Consider the following 16,682-nt stretch of genomic DNA (forward strand, 5'->3'; position numbering starts at 1 on the left):
ATCAGTGGTATTTGCTGGGGCAAAGTATGTATGTATCTTATATTTGTATCCATATTGCCAAATTGGCTTCCAAAGATTGTTCAGCTTTAGTGCTTAATTTAAGTTCACTAGTTTTGTTGTTCACCACCACTCATCTGCTGTCATGCCTTTCCTGTGCCTGAGTATTAATTTGAATTCTGATTCATTTCTTAGTTTGAGGACTGTTGCTGAAAAAGACCTAAACGTTGCCAGAAAATGTGCTTCCGTATGTTGTAGCCCTGTACTGTGTTTTTGCCTTTGTCCCTGTAGTGAACTTTAAAATACCCAGTGATGATATGGTGGTGTATCTTCCAGGTGGAGGGAAGCCGTCGCAGCCCGGAAGAAACTGAGGCGCCAGATGCGGGCCTTCCCTGCAGCACCCTGCTCTGTGGATATGAACGACCGGCTGAGGGCATTGGTGCCCAGTGCAGAGTGCCCCATTGCTGAGGAGAACTTGGCCAAGGGCCTTCTGGACCTGGGCCATGCAGGAAAAGTGGGCATCTCCTGCACCAGGTGAGCACTCAGCCTGCCGTGGCTGCCCAGTGCCCCCCGCCCCACCTGGCTTTATAGAGAGCGTGGATTAATGTGTGCACTTGGAGGGAAGATGGTGGAATCAGAGAAAGTGAAGATAGATGCAGGGTTGTGTTCCTGAAGGTTGTCTTCCCCTCCAGTTCTGGACGTAGGATGTATTCTACATGCTTTGATTTCATGTGCCTTTTCCACTTCAAACACTCAGGGCCTGGTAATTGAATCTTACTAAGAATCACCTGTTTCTCTTCTGGTCTTGTGGATATACCATGTCCATTCTTGTTGGTGGAGGTTCTTCTGTCCCTATGAGTGTGTTCTAGAGGGCAGAATTTTTATCTGTATACTGTTCATCTCCCATGGCTGGCACTAGGGACAATAGATAATTGCTTGATATTTGTGGAATGAACAAGTCCTTTGACTAATTGGTTTCTTTATCAGCAAAAGTTTTCTTGGTCTCCTAAGCATTTCCCATCAGGAGACACTACTAACCAGTTACTTCCCACTCAGAACATCAGTAAGTAATTTATCAAGCTCCTTGCATGGGCACTGAGCTGGCCTCATACAGGCAGTGTCCTTCTCCTTTCTTTGTAGGTTAAGGTGGCTCAGAAATAAGACGGCGCACCAGATGAAGGTTCAGCACTTCTACAAGCAACTGCTGAGGTCTGTTATACCCCCGGCGTGTGTGCTTCTCCTGCCTGGGTTTGTGCATCTGGCTTACCCTCTGTGCTCTGTCCCTTCCAGTGACGCGGCGTGGGTGCCCCTGGACCTGCCGTCCCTTGTGGCCAAGCACCTCCCTGGGAGGCGGGAGCGTGTGTTTTGGAAACTGGTGCTGGTGTTGCCTGATGGAGAAGAGCAGTCCCCAGGGAGTCCTGGCAGGTCAGGAAGGGTTTCCCTCTCTGGGCTTTGAGGTTGAGAAAGTGACTTCAGGAGGCGGAGTGACTTCTCCGAGAGCATCAGCCATGAGGGACTTGTAGTCTGTTTTGTGATTTGAAGTTGACACTTTAGATTATTTAAATTTTTACTCTGTAAACTGGGCCCAAAAGCATTTTAAGAGTTGATCCTCATTTAAAGCTATGCTGAGGTATATTGATTAGAGCTTGCTTCATTGTAGATTCTTGGGGAAGACAGGTGACTATAGTTTGCTATAGTTCCTTTTTTTTTTTAAGAAAAAAACCCGGCATTTAAAAAAAAAAAAATCCAAGAAATTGACATGGCATTATTTCCTGTAACAAAACTGCTTCTAGAAGTCACTTTAAAGCAGAACATATTACTTTTCTTTTTTAACAATTTTATTGACATGTAATTCACATGTTATAAATTTCACCCCTTTAAAGTTTCTGTTTCACTGGTTTTTAATATTTACAGAGTGGTACAGCTATCACCATTAATTCCAGAACATTTTTTACCTACAAAGAAATCCCATATCCATTAGCAGTTACTCATCATTCCTCCCTGTTGTTAGCTCCTGGAAACCACTAATATGTTTCCTGTCTTCTATGCGTTTTCCTATTCTAGACATCGTATATGAATGGAGTCCTACTCTCTGTAGGCTTATGACTGGCACCTTTCACTTAGCCGTCATGTTTTCTGGGTTTTATCTTATAGCAGATATCAGTCTTTCATTCTTTTTTTGTGGCTGAATAATATTCCACTGTATGAATATAACACATTTTATTTATCTGTTCATCAGTTGATGGGCATTTGGGTTGTTTCCACTCTGGTTATTATGAATAATTCTGTGAACATTCATGTATACGTGTTTGTGTGTACAGATGTTTGCAATTCTGTTTGTTATATACCTGGGAGTGGAATTGCTAGGTTGTGAGGTAACTTTATGTTTGAAAGTCTTTGAAGAATTCCCAAACTGTTTTCCACAGTGGCTGCACCATTTTCCATTCCTGTTAGCAGTGTTTGAGGGTTACTAAATTTTCTGAATACATTCGTTTTTTAGCAGATAACTATTGAAACACATGCAAGCTAAGGAAAAAGTCATAAAGCTTGTAAGACAGCTGAGCAAAGAAGAGAGTTGTGGTATTTTAAAAGTATTTAAATGATTCATTTCTTAGAACAAAACAGCTGTCTTCTGATTCGCTAATAAGTTTATTCACTAAGAAATACACATCACTATATTCTTAAGGGCTCAGGCATGAAATTTGATTCTGTAAAACATGTGTATAGTTGATCCTTAAATAACACGGCCTTTAGGGAGGTCAATCCCCCCTACACAGTTGGAAATCTGAATATAACTTTTGACTCCTCCAGAACTTAACTAATAGCCTACTTGTTGACCAGAAGCCTAACATAAACAGTCAACATCTATTTTGTTTATCTATTATATACTATATTCTTATAATAAAGCTAGAGAAAATGTTAAGAAAATGTTTAAAATCATAAGGAAAATACATTTATAGTACTGTACTGTCATTATTAAAAAACATCTGCATATAACTGGACCCACACAGTTCAAACATGTGTTGTTCAAGGGTCAACTGTATTTCAAACTCTTAAGGACCTTTTCTATTGGTCACAGTCTCCTTAGTGCTCCAGAATTTTCAATCCCACTGCAGTGGACCAGGTTCATGAGCGCCCTCCCCTGCTGCCCCCATAGAGTTCCTAGCTCCAGTAAAATCACAGCCTCTTTTGTCCAGCTCAACTTTACAGTAAGAGTGGATGTCTGTGAACCTACATCTCTGTGGTATTTCTCTTCCTTACTTTTCCTAAAAATCTTTATAGTTTACATTTAGAATTAGACTCTTTTTGAAGTGTTATTTTCTTTTATTCACAGAATTTTAGCAAACTGGTTACAAGTCAAGTTCACGGGAGGTGATGGCTCAGTGGGCGACATGAGCAGTGAAGCTGGGGGCATTCAGACGCTCGCTCTATTTCACGCACTCAGCAGCAGAGGGGATCAGACTGTCGCTGTCAATGTGTGTGTAAAGGTGGGTGAGAATCACGTGTATTTACTTCTGTGATTTTCTTACTTCACTCATTCCCAGACATAATTGGAATCCTGTAAGTGAAGGAGTGTAGGAGGCTCAGAAGCCTGTGTCATGTCTGTTCCTCCTTGTGTCCTCATGACATCCCATGGATCCCCCTCTTGGTGTGACGTACCAAGCTAGATGCTCAGGAGTGCAGCGAGCCTTAACCAGTTATTTCAGGTCACAGACCTCTTTGAGAACTTGGTGAGAACTCAGAACCATCCTGCACAGATGCACATCATTCAGGAGCCCTGGCCTCCATGCGCCTCTGGTGATGACCCGAGAGCACGAGGGAGCAGCTCCCAGCTGCGGCGCCTGTCACGTCCTGGGGCTGCCAGTAGCTGACTCCTTTACTGTGACAGCTTCCTGATACGTCAGGTCAGGGTTTTTAATCCTATGCAGTGTTCGCTAAACTTGGCCCCAGCTACTGTAGAAGTTCAGTATTGGGCACTTCAGGTCAGTTGGTTTTATTTTACATTCAGGTTGTCCTCAGTGTTTGATTATAAGTTCTAATTTTGTTCTTTATAGGGGTTTGTATAGTACAGATGTTAACTGGTTCCCTGAGAGATTTTTTTTTTAATTTTATTTTGTTTTTATTGAAGTAGAGCTGATATACAATGTTAACATTAATTTCAGCTGTACAGCATAATGATTCCGTAAGTCTGTATGTTACAGTGTGCTCACCACAGTATATTTACTGTCACCATACAACGCTGTTACAGTAGCATTGACTATATTCTCTATTCTGCACCCTTTATCCCCCTGTTATTCATTCCATGACTGGAAGCTCGTAACTCCCACTCTCCTCCATTTTGCCCTGCCTCCACTCCCTCCCCTCTGGCAGCCATCACCTGAGAGATTCTTGTTTAATGAGAACCTGTTTCCTCATTAGCTTTAAGCCTACATAAATAGATTTTAGGTATTAGTGGTATTAGTGTATGTGTTCAGATAAACCCAGATGTGTATTTTATTTGCGTGGAGTATAGCAGTGCAGGGCAGAAAGTGTGGGCTTCTGGGGTTGATCGCTGCTGCTCTGGCCAGCTCTTTGAGCCTCATTGTGGTGCCTTCTGCAATGTGGTCATGACTCTGCTCCAAGGCCTCCTGAGGGCTAGCTGGGCTGCATGCTCAGATGGGGGCTCAGCGAGAATCCGCTCTCTCCTGTGTGTCCTGACGTGGCCTACTGTGCCCAGACCTCTCCTCTTCCTGAGAAGGTCACCTTTGTGCCACACTCTGCTCATGTGCAAGTGATACTCTAGTCCATGTTCCCTCTTCAAATTGGAACTTCTTCAAATCGTATTTTGGTTATAGGGTTTTTGTTTATTTTGTTTTTCCATTTTATTTTTATTTATTTATTTATTATTTATTATTTATTTATTTATTTATTTATTTATTTAAGTAAACTCTGTACCCAATGTGAGGCTCTAACTCATGACCCTGAGATCAAGAGTCCCATGCTCTTCTGACTGAGCCAGCCAGGTGCCCATGTTTTTCCATTTTAGTACTATTTATTTTATTTTCTAAATGTAAAAGTAATACATATATGAAGTTTAGAAATATAAGGAAATATAGAGGAAGCATAAAAATAATAAGAGCCATTTATTCTCTCACCATTTAGGGGTAACAGTCATGTCTTGGTTCATGTTCTTCCCTTTTTTCCTATGACCGTAAAGTCAGATTTCGCCAGTTGGACAATTGGTTGTTCCTCTTGCCTTTATTCTTAAGTCTTTTAATCAAAGCAATACTTGCATGTAGTTAAAAAGTCAGATAACATCTCATGATTTATAATGAGACATAGCAGCCCTTTCCCCTCTCCTAGCCCCTATTCCTAGGGCTTGATTTCTGTTGTGTTTCCAAATCGCATGCTTATGTTGCTCTTTCTCAACTTCTCTACTTGAGATGTTCTTCACTGACTTCCCATTAAAATATATCTTTTGCTGTACAACAAATTACCCCCAAACTTAGCAGCTTAAAATAGCAAACATTTATTATCTCATAGCTTCTGTGGGTCAGAAGCGCAGGTTGTGGTTTAGTTGGGTCCTCTAGCTCAGGGTTTCTCACAAGGTGGAAATCAAGATGTAAGCCAAAGCTCTGGTCTCATCTGAAAGCCTGACTGAGGGAAGATCCACCTCAAAGCTCACTCTCATGGCTGTTGGCAGGATTCCCTTCCTTGCAGGCTGCGGCTGGGGCCTCTCTGTAGGGCAGCTATAACATCAGCTGGGCAGGATGGCAGTCTCTCTGTAACCTAATTACAGAAGTGACATCCCGTCACTTTTGTCTGATTCTGTCTGTTAAAAGTGAGTCAGGGCAGGGGATCGTGCAAGGGCATGGGCACTAGAAGGTGGGATTGTGGGAGTGTCTTCATGGCTGCACCCCATGCTAGGTGAGGAGTGAACTCTTACATCATGGTCCTACCCAGGCTTCCCCAGTTCCCGGGTGGCTACATCATCACTTTATCTTACCTCAGTGAGTGGGGTCACATTTTGATGGCTGTGTGACTGCTATTTGCCCCAGAACCAGCAAGTGTTCTGTGACTACATTTCTTTTTTTTTTTTGCAAGTAATAGTTGCCTTATTTTCTCACTTAATGTAGTTTTCTCTGTATCTTTCATTATTTTTTACCCAAATATGCCACCATGTTGGCTATATACATCTTAGTAGGGGTTTCCAGATGCTCTGTCACTTCACCTTATCCCTTCACCTTTGAGAAAGTGCCATCCTCTTGCTCCCCTCTGGGCTGACCTTGTGTCCCAGGGTGTGGCTGCCACTCTGGTCTCCATACAGTAGCATGGTCCTGCTCCTTCCCCTGCTGACTCTGACCTTGGGCAAGTTACTTGCGTATGAGTACTCTTAGGAGCCCTCTTTTTTTTTTTTTTTTAATATTTTATATTGTTTATTTGTATAACACCAACAGGGTCTCTGCTCTCTGAGCTTTCCTGATTTTCATTTTGTTCATTTCCTCCCCTTCCCCAATTTTTGCTTTGTTTCTTTGTTTGTTTCGGTTTTTAATTAATCTCGGACTGGCTTGTACCTCTTGGAGAGAAAGCCTCTCTCCTTCAGAAGTCACACTGCGTTCCTCATCCATTCACTCAGGTATGCATTTCACAAGTATTTGTTGAGTGACTTCTCTGTCTCAAGCATTATTCCAAGTGCTGGAGATATGGCGGACAGCAACACAAATCCCCGTTCTCAGGAGCTAATGTCCCAGTGGGAAAAGGAAGCTGTGTGTGTGTGGGGGGGAGTATTAAGCACGCCTCCTCCCTGGTTGATAATCCAAATTATGACTGTCATTCTCCCCTTTCCCGCTCCTGCTGGCTTATATCTATTTTATTTTATTTTACTTTATGTTATGTTATTTATGTATTTATTTCATCATGACAATTGCACTCCTTAACCCCCATCACCTATTTCACCCATCTCTCCTCTGGTGACCATCAGTTCTCTGTGATTAAGTCTGTTTCTTGGTTTGTCTCTTTCTCTCTTTTTTTTTTTCTTTACTCATTTGTTTTGTTTTGTAAATTCCACATGTGAGTGAGATCTTATGATCCCTCTTTTACCTAAGAACAAACCGAGGCTCCGAGAAGTTAGAGTAAATTGCCCCAGGCCACACAGCTACCACATGGTGGCACCACACACAGGTGCCCTTGCGGGTGAAGTGAGTTAATACCTGTAGAGTTCTTAGGACCACACCTGCCTCCTACCAAGTGCTTATTTGGTCCTGCCATTGACAGCAGCAGCTATGTTTTTTCTTGGTTTAGTTTCCTGTTTGGTGGGGTGCATGTTCCAGTTTCTTCCAAAGAAAGGATCTGTGGGAATAGAATTTCCTTATTCCTTGACTCTCTGAACATGTGTTTACCCTCATATTTGCTTTATGGTTTATCGAGGTTTGTAGAAGTGTGAGTTGGTTTTTCCTTCCAGTTTTGCTCCATGGTCACCTGGCATCCAGAGTTGCTGCTGAGATGTCTAAGGTGATTCCTCTTCTTTCTCTGTGGCCTGGTTTTGTTTTTCTCTAGAAGCCTGCTCTCTGTCCCTGGGGTTCTGAAAGTCCCCTGGGTATGCCTGGTGCTGACTTCTGTGCTCACTGTGCTGGGCTTGGCAGGTCCTTGTGGGCTGGAGACGACTGTTCCACTTGTGGGATGTTCTTGCATCTAAGTGCCACCTGTTTTCCTTCTCTTTTTTTCTGTTCTCTCTTGAACTCCTATGAAACAGGTGTTGGATCTCATCAATTAATCCTCTGAACTTTTTATCCTTTCTACTCTATTTTCTGTCTTGTTTTTAAATAGTGTGCTCTGGGAGATTCATTGACTTTATATTCCACATGTTCTGTTGAGTTTTTTATTCTTTACATATCATTTCATTTCCTTGTTCTTATCCTTATTTGACTTTATCATGTCATCTTGTGACTATTTTTGGATGCATCATCAGAGGAAATTAGGATTTTTGAGGTCTGAGTTTTCTTATGTCCCATGCATTATCTGTTTCCTTTGGGTTTCCTTTTCTCTGTTACTCTAGTGTCCCTTTTATGTTGGAGGCTCTCCTCAGACACCTTATCCGAGGCTGCCCATACCTGAATGGGCCCTAAAAGGCTGGTCGTAAGCTGTGTGTGGGTGGGTAGAGGGTAACTGAACAGCATACCCCCAATGGGATCCCCCAAATGTCAGGACCTGGTAGCTCTTCATTGTTTGGTTTCTTTGGAAAGGATTCATCTTGTCTCTTCCTCTTGGGACAAGTAGGGAGTGGCTAATGCTGAGTTCCCTCCACTATGCCTGCATCCTCTCAGGATAGGATGCCTGCCCAGGGGGCAGGATGCACTTCGAGGCTGCCTGCAGGTGGCTGGATGACCTGTAGGGCCACTGCTGTGTGTGGGACTTGTCCATGTGGTCCTGAACCTCACCTCTGGCTCTTGGTGCCACTGGGTCTGAGTGCTTAGGGCTTTTGCAGGCTCAGCTGGTCTGGTTCCTTCCATACCAATATCTCTAGCCCTTCAGGACTAGCTTCCTCTGCTTCCTTAATCCGGTGGTTGTTCCCATCTGCATGATGCTTTCTAGAAACTGATCAGAATCCCTTGGCTGCTGCTGGTTTGCCTTTACCCCCTTCTGTTGTTATGGGCGTACCTGGTTGGTTTGTTTTTTGGGCTTACCTGTTTTTATACCTGTTTAAGGGTAATTGTTGAGATTAAAGTAACATCTTCAAACACAGTTCTAGCTAGAGGCTGAATTACCTGTTGACCTGGCTATTTCTTGCACTAATGTACAGTCTCCTGGAGGGAGGGCAGCCCAGAGAGCAGTGAGCATTTGGTCGCACTTGCTCTGGGGCTCACAGTCTCTGCTGATTTGTCCTCTGGTGTGTCCCTCCTGATGGTCTAGATGTTGTTCCAGGTGGCTCACGGTGCCCTTAGCGACTGTGCCCTTGATGCCGTGGAGACACAGAAGGAGCTCCTGGGAGCCAGTGGGCTCATGCTGCTGCTTCCCCCCAAAGTGGAGAGCGAGGACATGGCGGAGGAGGACGTGTACTGGCTGTCCGCCTTGCTACAGATCAAGCAGCTCCTTCAGGCCAAGCCCTTCCAGCCTGCGCTTCCACTTGTGGTCCTTGTACCTAGCCCAGGAGGGGACGCCATGGAGAAGGAAGTGGAAGATGGTTTGTGAAGGCAATTTCGTGGATGAACCCACATGTTTAATAAATGGGTCGAGCCCCTGGTCTGAGGAAGTGTTGGCAGTGTGGTGTAGGGGGTCAAGGGACAGTGGTGACTAGGAGCAGGGCTGGGTGGGGTCAGTGCAGTGAGATGTGTTTGTCTGCACACTGAGAGCAGAAGATAGGTGACCTCCATTTGTTTCTGTCAAAGGTCTGATGCTGCAGGATTTGGTTTCAGCTAAGCTGATTTCAGATTATACCATTATTGAGATCCCTGATTCCATTAATGATTTACAAGGTACAACTAAGGTAAGTCTTCATCATTTTTAAAGACCCAATAAGACACTTCAATTGTCCCCTTTTGTTCTGTCTTAATAAATGTACAAATAATACATTATATGTTAAAAAAAAAAGAAGATAGCAGGAAGGGAAAAATGAAGGGGGGGAAATCGGAGGGAGAGATGAACCATGAGAGATGATGGACTCTGAGAAACAAACTGAGGGTTTTAGAGGGAGGGGGGTGGGGGGATGGGTTAGCCCGGTGATGGGTATTAAGGAGGGCACGTTCTGCATGGAGCACTGGGTGTTATATGAGAAGAATGAATCATGGAACACTATATCAAAAACTAATGATGTAATGTATGGTGATTAACATAACATAATAAAAAAAAAGTAAGTGTAATGTATATTACTGCTTGGATTTTTTAAAAAATTAATTTATTTTTATGTAAATTTAGTGAACGTATAACGTATTATATTATTGGTTTCCGAGTAGGTTGTCAGTGATTCATCAGTCTTATATAATACCTGGTGCATATTACATCACATGCCCTCCTTAATGCCCATCACCCATTTACCCCCTCTCCCCACCCCTCCCCCCTCCAACAACCCCCGTTTGTTTCCTATGCTTAAGAGTGTCTTATGGTTTGTCTCCCTCTCTGATTTTGTCTTGTTTTGATTTTTCCTCCCTTCTATGATCTTCTGTTTTGTTTCTTAAACTCCACATATCACTGCTTGGGTTTTTAACTTTATGTTTTGTCAGGCAGCTTTCAAAAAATATAAGCAGAAATCAAAATAAAAGATAAAATCTGCCCCACAGTCTTGCTGTCTACAACCAATTAAATTGTTTATGTAAATTTTTTTAGAGGTTTTGTTGTAACAGTTCCATTTAGGGAAAGAAGTGCTGGGAATTACAGTGAAAGTAACTGCAGGAAGGAGATGTAAGGGTGTGAGAGCATGTGGGTGTGCGGTGAGACGTTAGGCCTAAGCATGGGCAGACGTGGCTTCCCTTCTGTGCACGGTGAAGACGATGTTCAGGACTGGTTTCCCTCGGGCCGGAGCACTTTCAGGGGTGATCCTGTAGGCTGCATTCCTTGGGGTAGGATGGGACCCGGAGCCCCTCCCTGGGAGGCTGAGGAGGCCGAACTCCACTACAGTGGAAGTTTCTGCCTGCTTCCCGGTGTGGTTGACAGGGTGGTGCTCGCTGTGGCACCCGCTGTGGGAGGAGCACCTTCAGGAAGCTCCTTCTGGAAAACGGTGAACTGTTTAACCAAGTCTCTTCTGACTGTCTTTGTGTCCCAGGTTTCACGGGCCGTGCAGTGGCTGCTCTCCCACTGCCCCTGTTCCCTTGACCTTTGCTGCCAGACCCTCGTTCAGTATGTGGAAGATGGGGTTGGTCGTGAGTTTAGTGGCCGGTTTTTCCATGACAGAAGAGAGAGGCGGCAGGGCGGCCTGGCCTCACAGGAGCCCGGAGCCATCATCGAGCTGTTCAACAGTGTGCTGCACTTCCTGGCCTCCCTGGTGTCCTCTGAACAGCTGTGCGACCTGTCCTGGCCTGTCACTGAGTTTGCTGAGGCGGGGGGCAGCTGCCTGCTTCCTCACCTTCATTGGAACGCCCCGGAGCACCTGGCCTGGCTGAGGCAGGCTGTGCTTAGCTTCCAGCTTCCACAGATGGACCTTCCACCCCCGGGGGGTGCGTGCTCATGCTGAGGGGTCCTGGCTGGGGAGGCATGGGACAGCCAGGCCTCCTGTTTTCTTTCTTACTGTACTGACAGCCTGGCAGGTATTGGGCACTAGTGTGAGGTTTGTGTATCCTCCTTCCCCGTTCCCACACCGTACCTGCTTGCACCTGCCTTTCGGTTCAGGAGTCAGATAGGGCTGGGGCTCTCTGTATGGGGGGGGGCTATTGGCTCTTTACCACCAATAGAGCAGTCTGGGGGTGTCTGCACAGCCCAAGGAAGAAGGTGGTGAGTGATGTCGGGAGGAATACTTAACCCAAGGCCTGTGGTTTTTGAATTGACAGCAGGTTCTATCCTGCCTTTGCCACAGGGTGTGGGGGCAAAGAGCATGGGGACCAGGTAGCCCTGCCCATGCTGCTGGCTCTGCTGGGGCCATGCCACGCAGTGCTGCTTTACCACCAGTGTTCCTTCTCTGTCAAAGAAGCTTCTGTTCTGTGACTCTGGTTGTGTCCAGGTGAGGCTGTTCTGATGAGACTTTATAGGTCCCCTGGGCTGGGCAGGGAGGTTGTCCCTTCCCTTGTTGACACTGGTAGGAGGGAATGAGGCTGTTTGCTACTTATGTGGCAGGACCACTCTCCTTTGGGGCTTGTGGAACAGAGGCCTCAGGTGCCCTTCTAAACTTCGGGGTGTGGTCTTCAGTAGGTCCAACCGATGCTTGTTACTGAAGAAACCCAAAGGGAAGGGAATCACACAGCGTAAATCCTCTGTGCTGTGAGCTAGTGCAGGGTTCCCCAAGAGAAGCCCAGACTTCCTCTACCAGAGCCACCTGGTTGCTGGTTAATTCTGGTGCAACCACAGGCCTGCATAGTCAGAGCCTCTAAGGTGGACTCTTTGTTGTGTATTTTGTGCAGGGTGCCTGCACCTCTTACTGGACATAGGGAAGGAGATGTTCTTCCCTCCCTCAGCAGCTGTGGTTCTGTTATTTTCAAATTCAAAAGCAAACTTCCCAAATACACAGTTGTCTTTTTCTAAGAAAATGTAGAGTGAGAACATTTTGTGTAGTATATGCCTATGCTTTGGCCAAACCTTGTAACTGAGGAGGTGCTTTCTCTCCAGCGCCCTGGCTCCCTGTGTGCTCCATGGTCGTCCAGTATGCCTCCCAGATCCCCAGCTCTCGCCAGACGCAGCCTGTTCTCCAGTCCCAGGTGGAAAACCTGCTCTGCAGAACCTACCGCCGGTGGAAGAGCAAAAGCCATTCCCTGGGCCAGGGGACAGGGCCCTCAGTTGCTGAGATCCCATGGGACGATGTCATTGCTTTGTGCATCAACCACAAGCTGAGGGACTGGACGCCCCCCAGGCTTCCCGTCACATCAGGTAGTTAGGACTCGGTGCTGTGGGGTCACCTCAGTGACTTCCAGGGGACTGTAAACATTGGGAGGAGCTAGGAATGTTCCAGGAGAACCTAGACCTACCTCCCTGAAATGGCCCCTAGGCTGGCTCTAAGTTAGATTTTGGTGACTCTGAGTAGTTACACTGGCCATGCCACAGTCTAGACATGAGCCTGTCTGAACCTTAAATGACCCATGGACGTTGGGGCATATTTGGGGCATGGGAGTAACATAACTGTGTGACTTCAATTAATCAGTAGGACTTGTCCTTAAATCGGTGTATTTAAGCAGATTTCAAGCAGTCACTTGTTGCTCTTTTGATATTCTTTTCTCATTTGTTTTTTGTATTGTTTTTTCAGAGGCTCTGAGTGAAGATGGTCAGATATGTGTATATTTTTTTAAAAACCATTTGAAAAAATATGATGTTCCTTTGTCCTGGGAACAAGCCAGAACGCAGACGCATAAGGAGCTACATCTGAGTCAGGAGCGGTGAGATCTGTGTCCGTTGTGTGTTTCTGTCCCGACAACCAGCAGAGCAAACTGGCTTATTCTTCTCCAGAGTACATGGAACATGGATGTTCTACACACAGATTCTAGCCCACTGTGTGTATGTTCTGACAAATACTCGAGGAACAGATCATTCTCATGCAAGCATGTTATTTATCAGACAGGCCTGACCCTGAAATCAACATAGCCAGGAGAGTGTAGACAAAAGAAAGCTGACATCTCATCTGACTTACAAGCCTGGTTTAAAAGTACTGAATAAAACGTGTTAGCGCATATAATCTTTTAGTACATAAAAAAATTCACAGTAGGCTTTATTCCAGGATAAATCATGTCAACAGAAATTGACTCATGTAATTCGCTATCATAGCATAAAAACAGTGATCATTTCAGTAAGTTATTTAAATGCTTTTCTTAAAGCTTATACCCTTCCACCCCAATTTATACTCATTCCTAAATTTCTTATCAAACTTGGGTAAAAAAATTCCTTAGCTTGGTAAGGCTTTCTACCATAAAACTACCAAAAAAAAAAAAAAAAATCTTCTTGCTAAGACATTAGAAACACGTCAGAACCAGCCTGAGCTGCCCCTGACGTCACTTGTTCACTGTTGTCCTGGAAATGCTGCCCAGGTCAGGGACACAGATAAGATGGCGTAAATATTAAAAGGTAGGAGGAACTGCCATTTCCACACAGTAAAACTGTCAGTTCAGGAAAATCAGTAGTTATGTCCTTAGAAGTTAACGTCCTTCAGAGTTCAGCAAGGTGATCAGACAGATGGGCCTGCAGCGTACAAAAATTGTCATTCACAGCAGCAAAAAATCCTTAACATATGGACATAAACTGACCCAGGAAAGGCCTTAAACCCCTGTGAAGCGGACTCTCGGGGCCTTGAAGGTGCAAAGAAAACCTGAATAAATGAGGGACGGGCTAGCTTTGTTGATGGGAAAATGCAGTGCTATAAAGATGTCAGTTCTCAAACGTAAAGTCAGGGCATTTCTAATCAAAAACCTGAAAGGATTTATACCCCTGGTCTTGACAAGTTAATTCTAAAATTCATCAGTATGAGAAAATGTGTAGCAGTTACTGAGAAAATTTTGAATTAAAATAACAAGGAGGGTCTACTCTGCCTGATAGCAGAACATACAGTAGAGTTAGAGCAGACTAATCAGACCAGGGAATCCAGAAACAACCACATGTGACGAAGCACCATGCCGACCAGTGAGAAGAGGATAGCCGTTGGCATCTGTTTGGAGAAAACAGTAGATACTCTTTCTTCCACTGTTTGTGAATATTACTTACACATGGATTTAAGAGCTAAATGTCAAAATAAGAACCTTGCCAATATTAGGGGAAAATAGAGACCTTGTTGATAACCCTGGGATGGGAAACAACTCGGAGGAGAGACGCTCCGAGCACCGAGCTGCCCAGGAGAGAAGGGAAGCCTCTTCCATAAGGCAGAAGACCCTGTGCCCAAGCCTGACCCCAAGGGAAGCCAGAAATAGGCGAGGTCTGGGACGCTGTCTACACCCACACTCCTGACGCTGGAGGAACCCCTTCTCCCTCTTTGCTGACCATAACCATTTCAAAACATGTACTTACAGTTTGGGGATAAAGTCTTTTCATCCTGCAAACAAGTTTCCGGCTCCGTTACTACACATGCACCGGAAAGGGAAGAGGAATGTGGAGCATGGCCCAGAGGGGCGGGTTCCCAGCACCCAAGATCTGATGTGCAGAGCCTCTGCCCAGGAGCTCCTGGCCCAGTGTCTGTCCCAGAGTCTGCTGCTGGAGAAAGAGGAGAGCAAGAGGTGAAGTCCATTCCCTTCTGTTTATTGTATCCTTCAGGCTTCTTCGTGCTGGATTAGTAAGGATCCCAGTGATGTGACTTTGTTTAAAAAAGGCCAGTCAGACGTGTAAAGTGTAAGCTCTTTGAAGGCAGAGGCAGGGCCTTAGTATGTCTTAAACTGTTTCTTATTTGAAAGCCATTTCACTTATTGTTCATTATTGAGAGTCAGTCCTAAGTTTTCTGGTGGGAAGAAAGTGTGACTGGCTTCTGGAGTGTCTTCAGTGGATAGTGCTGAATGTCTGGCTGGCACCAGCTCTCTGCCCTTGGCAAGCCTGAGGGTGCCGTTGCATCATCCCACTGTAGACCCTCCTCTATATCTCCCACCACCATGTTATGGTTTCACTAAGTGAACCAGGAAGAAGGCACTTTACAAAGTGGTCCGTACCCAGCCCCCACCCCCAGCAGCCTCCCTGGGTCTAGCTTATCACCAAGGGTAGCCCCTCCCCTTGGCTGGGATTCCATCTCCCACCCACTCAGGACACTCCAGTGAGCGTCCCTCTCTGTTGTGTCCCCTCCCCCCCCCCCAGCACCCAAACTGAGTTTCTGCTCCCTTGACTGTAAACTCCTCAAACAGTGTGGTCCTCTTTTCTCAGTCTCTCCTGACCCCCTCTCTACCCGCATGTCTGCTCTGGTCAGGGTCACTGCAGCCTGCACAAAGCTGAACTGACCATGAACCCCAGTCCCCGGCAGTGTTCCATACCTTTGTTCTCTCCCTCCTGACTCCCAGGAGGCCCTGAGTCCCTTTCCTGCCCAGCTGGCAACTCCCCCTAGGACTCTCCTGGTTCTTCCTCATCCCTGTGCACTCCCACCTATCTTTTGTGTCATCTGCATCCCCACTCCCCAGTGAAAGCATCCAGTTCATGAATTTTTAAATAACATCAATATTCTGACAACTCCAAATTTATATCTCAACCCCTGAGTTCTCTGAAGTCCAGATTTGAATATCCAGCTGGTTTCTTGAAGTCTGCATTAGTCATTTATAGGTTGCGTGATAGCCATCTCAATGCTAACATCCCAAATCTAATTCCCAATTTTCCCCCAATCAGCTCCTCCTTCGATGGTCTTCTCAGTTGATGGGGCTTTGTCCTTCCAGCTGCCCTGGCCAAATGTCTTGGAATTATCCCTCCATATCCAGTTCATCCATAAATCCTATTCTATTAAAAATATATTCAGAATTGGACCATTTTTTTGCAGTGGGCTGTGGTGTAGTCTTGGCAGACCCATTGTGAGCCTTTCAAGTGTTACTCCTTTGCTTATAACCTTCCAGGGGCGGCTTCTCCAATCAAAGGCAGAATCTTTATGAAGTGGGCAGGCCCTACATGCTCTGCATCCCATTTCCTTCCTGACCTCTCTGCTCCTTCAGCATGCCAGGCAGCACACAGCCAGGCCTCTGTGTTTGCTGCTCCTTGTGCCTGAACTCCTTAGCCACCTTCCTGATATCCCGTGGCTCACCTTGCACTCTACGTCCAGTCTCTGCTCAAGTGTCTGCTTCTCAGGGAGGCCCTCCTTACTCGTCCCCCGAACCTTCTGGTCATATCTCTGCTTTGTCCTTCTCACCTTCAGACCACATTTCCCTTTCCTTGTGTTCCTGTCTTTCTCCCCTCAGTAAAGTATAAGCTGCTTACAGCCAGGCCTCGTGTGTTTTCTTTCAGTGCTCTATCCCTGGTACCTAGAATGGTGCCTGGTGTTTGGTGGGGGCTTGATAAGTATGTGTTGGAAGAGTGAATGAATGTGTCATGATTTCCAAAGTAGGTTTTCCTAGGTCTGTCTCATTTAAGCAGTTGGATCAGATTGTTTTTCTTGAAAAGACTAGTGTATGGAGTGAACAGCTCTGAAG

At 45.4% G+C, this 16,682-nt stretch overlaps 1 protein-coding gene and 1 long non-coding RNA gene across 9 annotated transcripts in view; one reads left to right on the top strand and one right to left on the bottom strand.

The window, feature by feature from the left end:
• MCM3AP (minichromosome maintenance complex component 3 associated protein) overlaps nucleotides 1-16,682 on the top strand; it is a 50,686-nt gene that overhangs the window by 31,328 nt on the left and 2,676 nt on the right. For 6 of the 8 annotated variants that reach the window (XM_036081622.2, XM_036081621.2, XM_078076123.1 and 3 more), the window contains exons 18-27: nucleotides 334-531; nucleotides 1,138-1,206; nucleotides 1,288-1,422; nucleotides 3,332-3,485; nucleotides 8,887-9,157; nucleotides 9,363-9,460; nucleotides 10,733-11,123; nucleotides 12,226-12,483; nucleotides 12,857-12,986; nucleotides 14,604-14,807. In XM_036081622.2, the coding sequence (XP_035937515.1) occupies nucleotides 334-531; nucleotides 1,138-1,206; nucleotides 1,288-1,422; nucleotides 3,332-3,485; nucleotides 8,887-9,157; nucleotides 9,363-9,460; nucleotides 10,733-11,123; nucleotides 12,226-12,483; nucleotides 12,857-12,986; nucleotides 14,604-14,807 (1,908 nt within the window). The remainder of the gene's footprint in view (nucleotides 1-333; nucleotides 532-1,137; nucleotides 1,207-1,287; nucleotides 1,423-3,331; nucleotides 3,486-8,886; nucleotides 9,158-9,362; nucleotides 9,461-10,732; nucleotides 11,124-12,225; nucleotides 12,484-12,856; nucleotides 12,987-14,603; nucleotides 14,808-16,682) is intronic. The other 2 variants (XM_036081623.2, XM_036081625.2) reach the window with 1 other exon arrangement.
• On the bottom strand, nucleotides 13,138-14,740 carry LOC118528959 (uncharacterized). Its single transcript, XR_004913881.2, has 2 exons — nucleotides 14,602-14,740; nucleotides 13,138-13,782 (listed from the first exon to the last, which is right to left on the bottom strand). It is a non-coding gene; the product is annotated as an uncharacterized LOC118528959 (long non-coding RNA).

The sequence above is a fragment of the Halichoerus grypus genome, chromosome 1 (assembly GCF_964656455.1).
Source record: "Halichoerus grypus chromosome 1, mHalGry1.hap1.1, whole genome shotgun sequence".
NCBI classification, from domain to species: Eukaryota; Metazoa; Chordata; class Mammalia; order Carnivora; family Phocidae; genus Halichoerus; species Halichoerus grypus.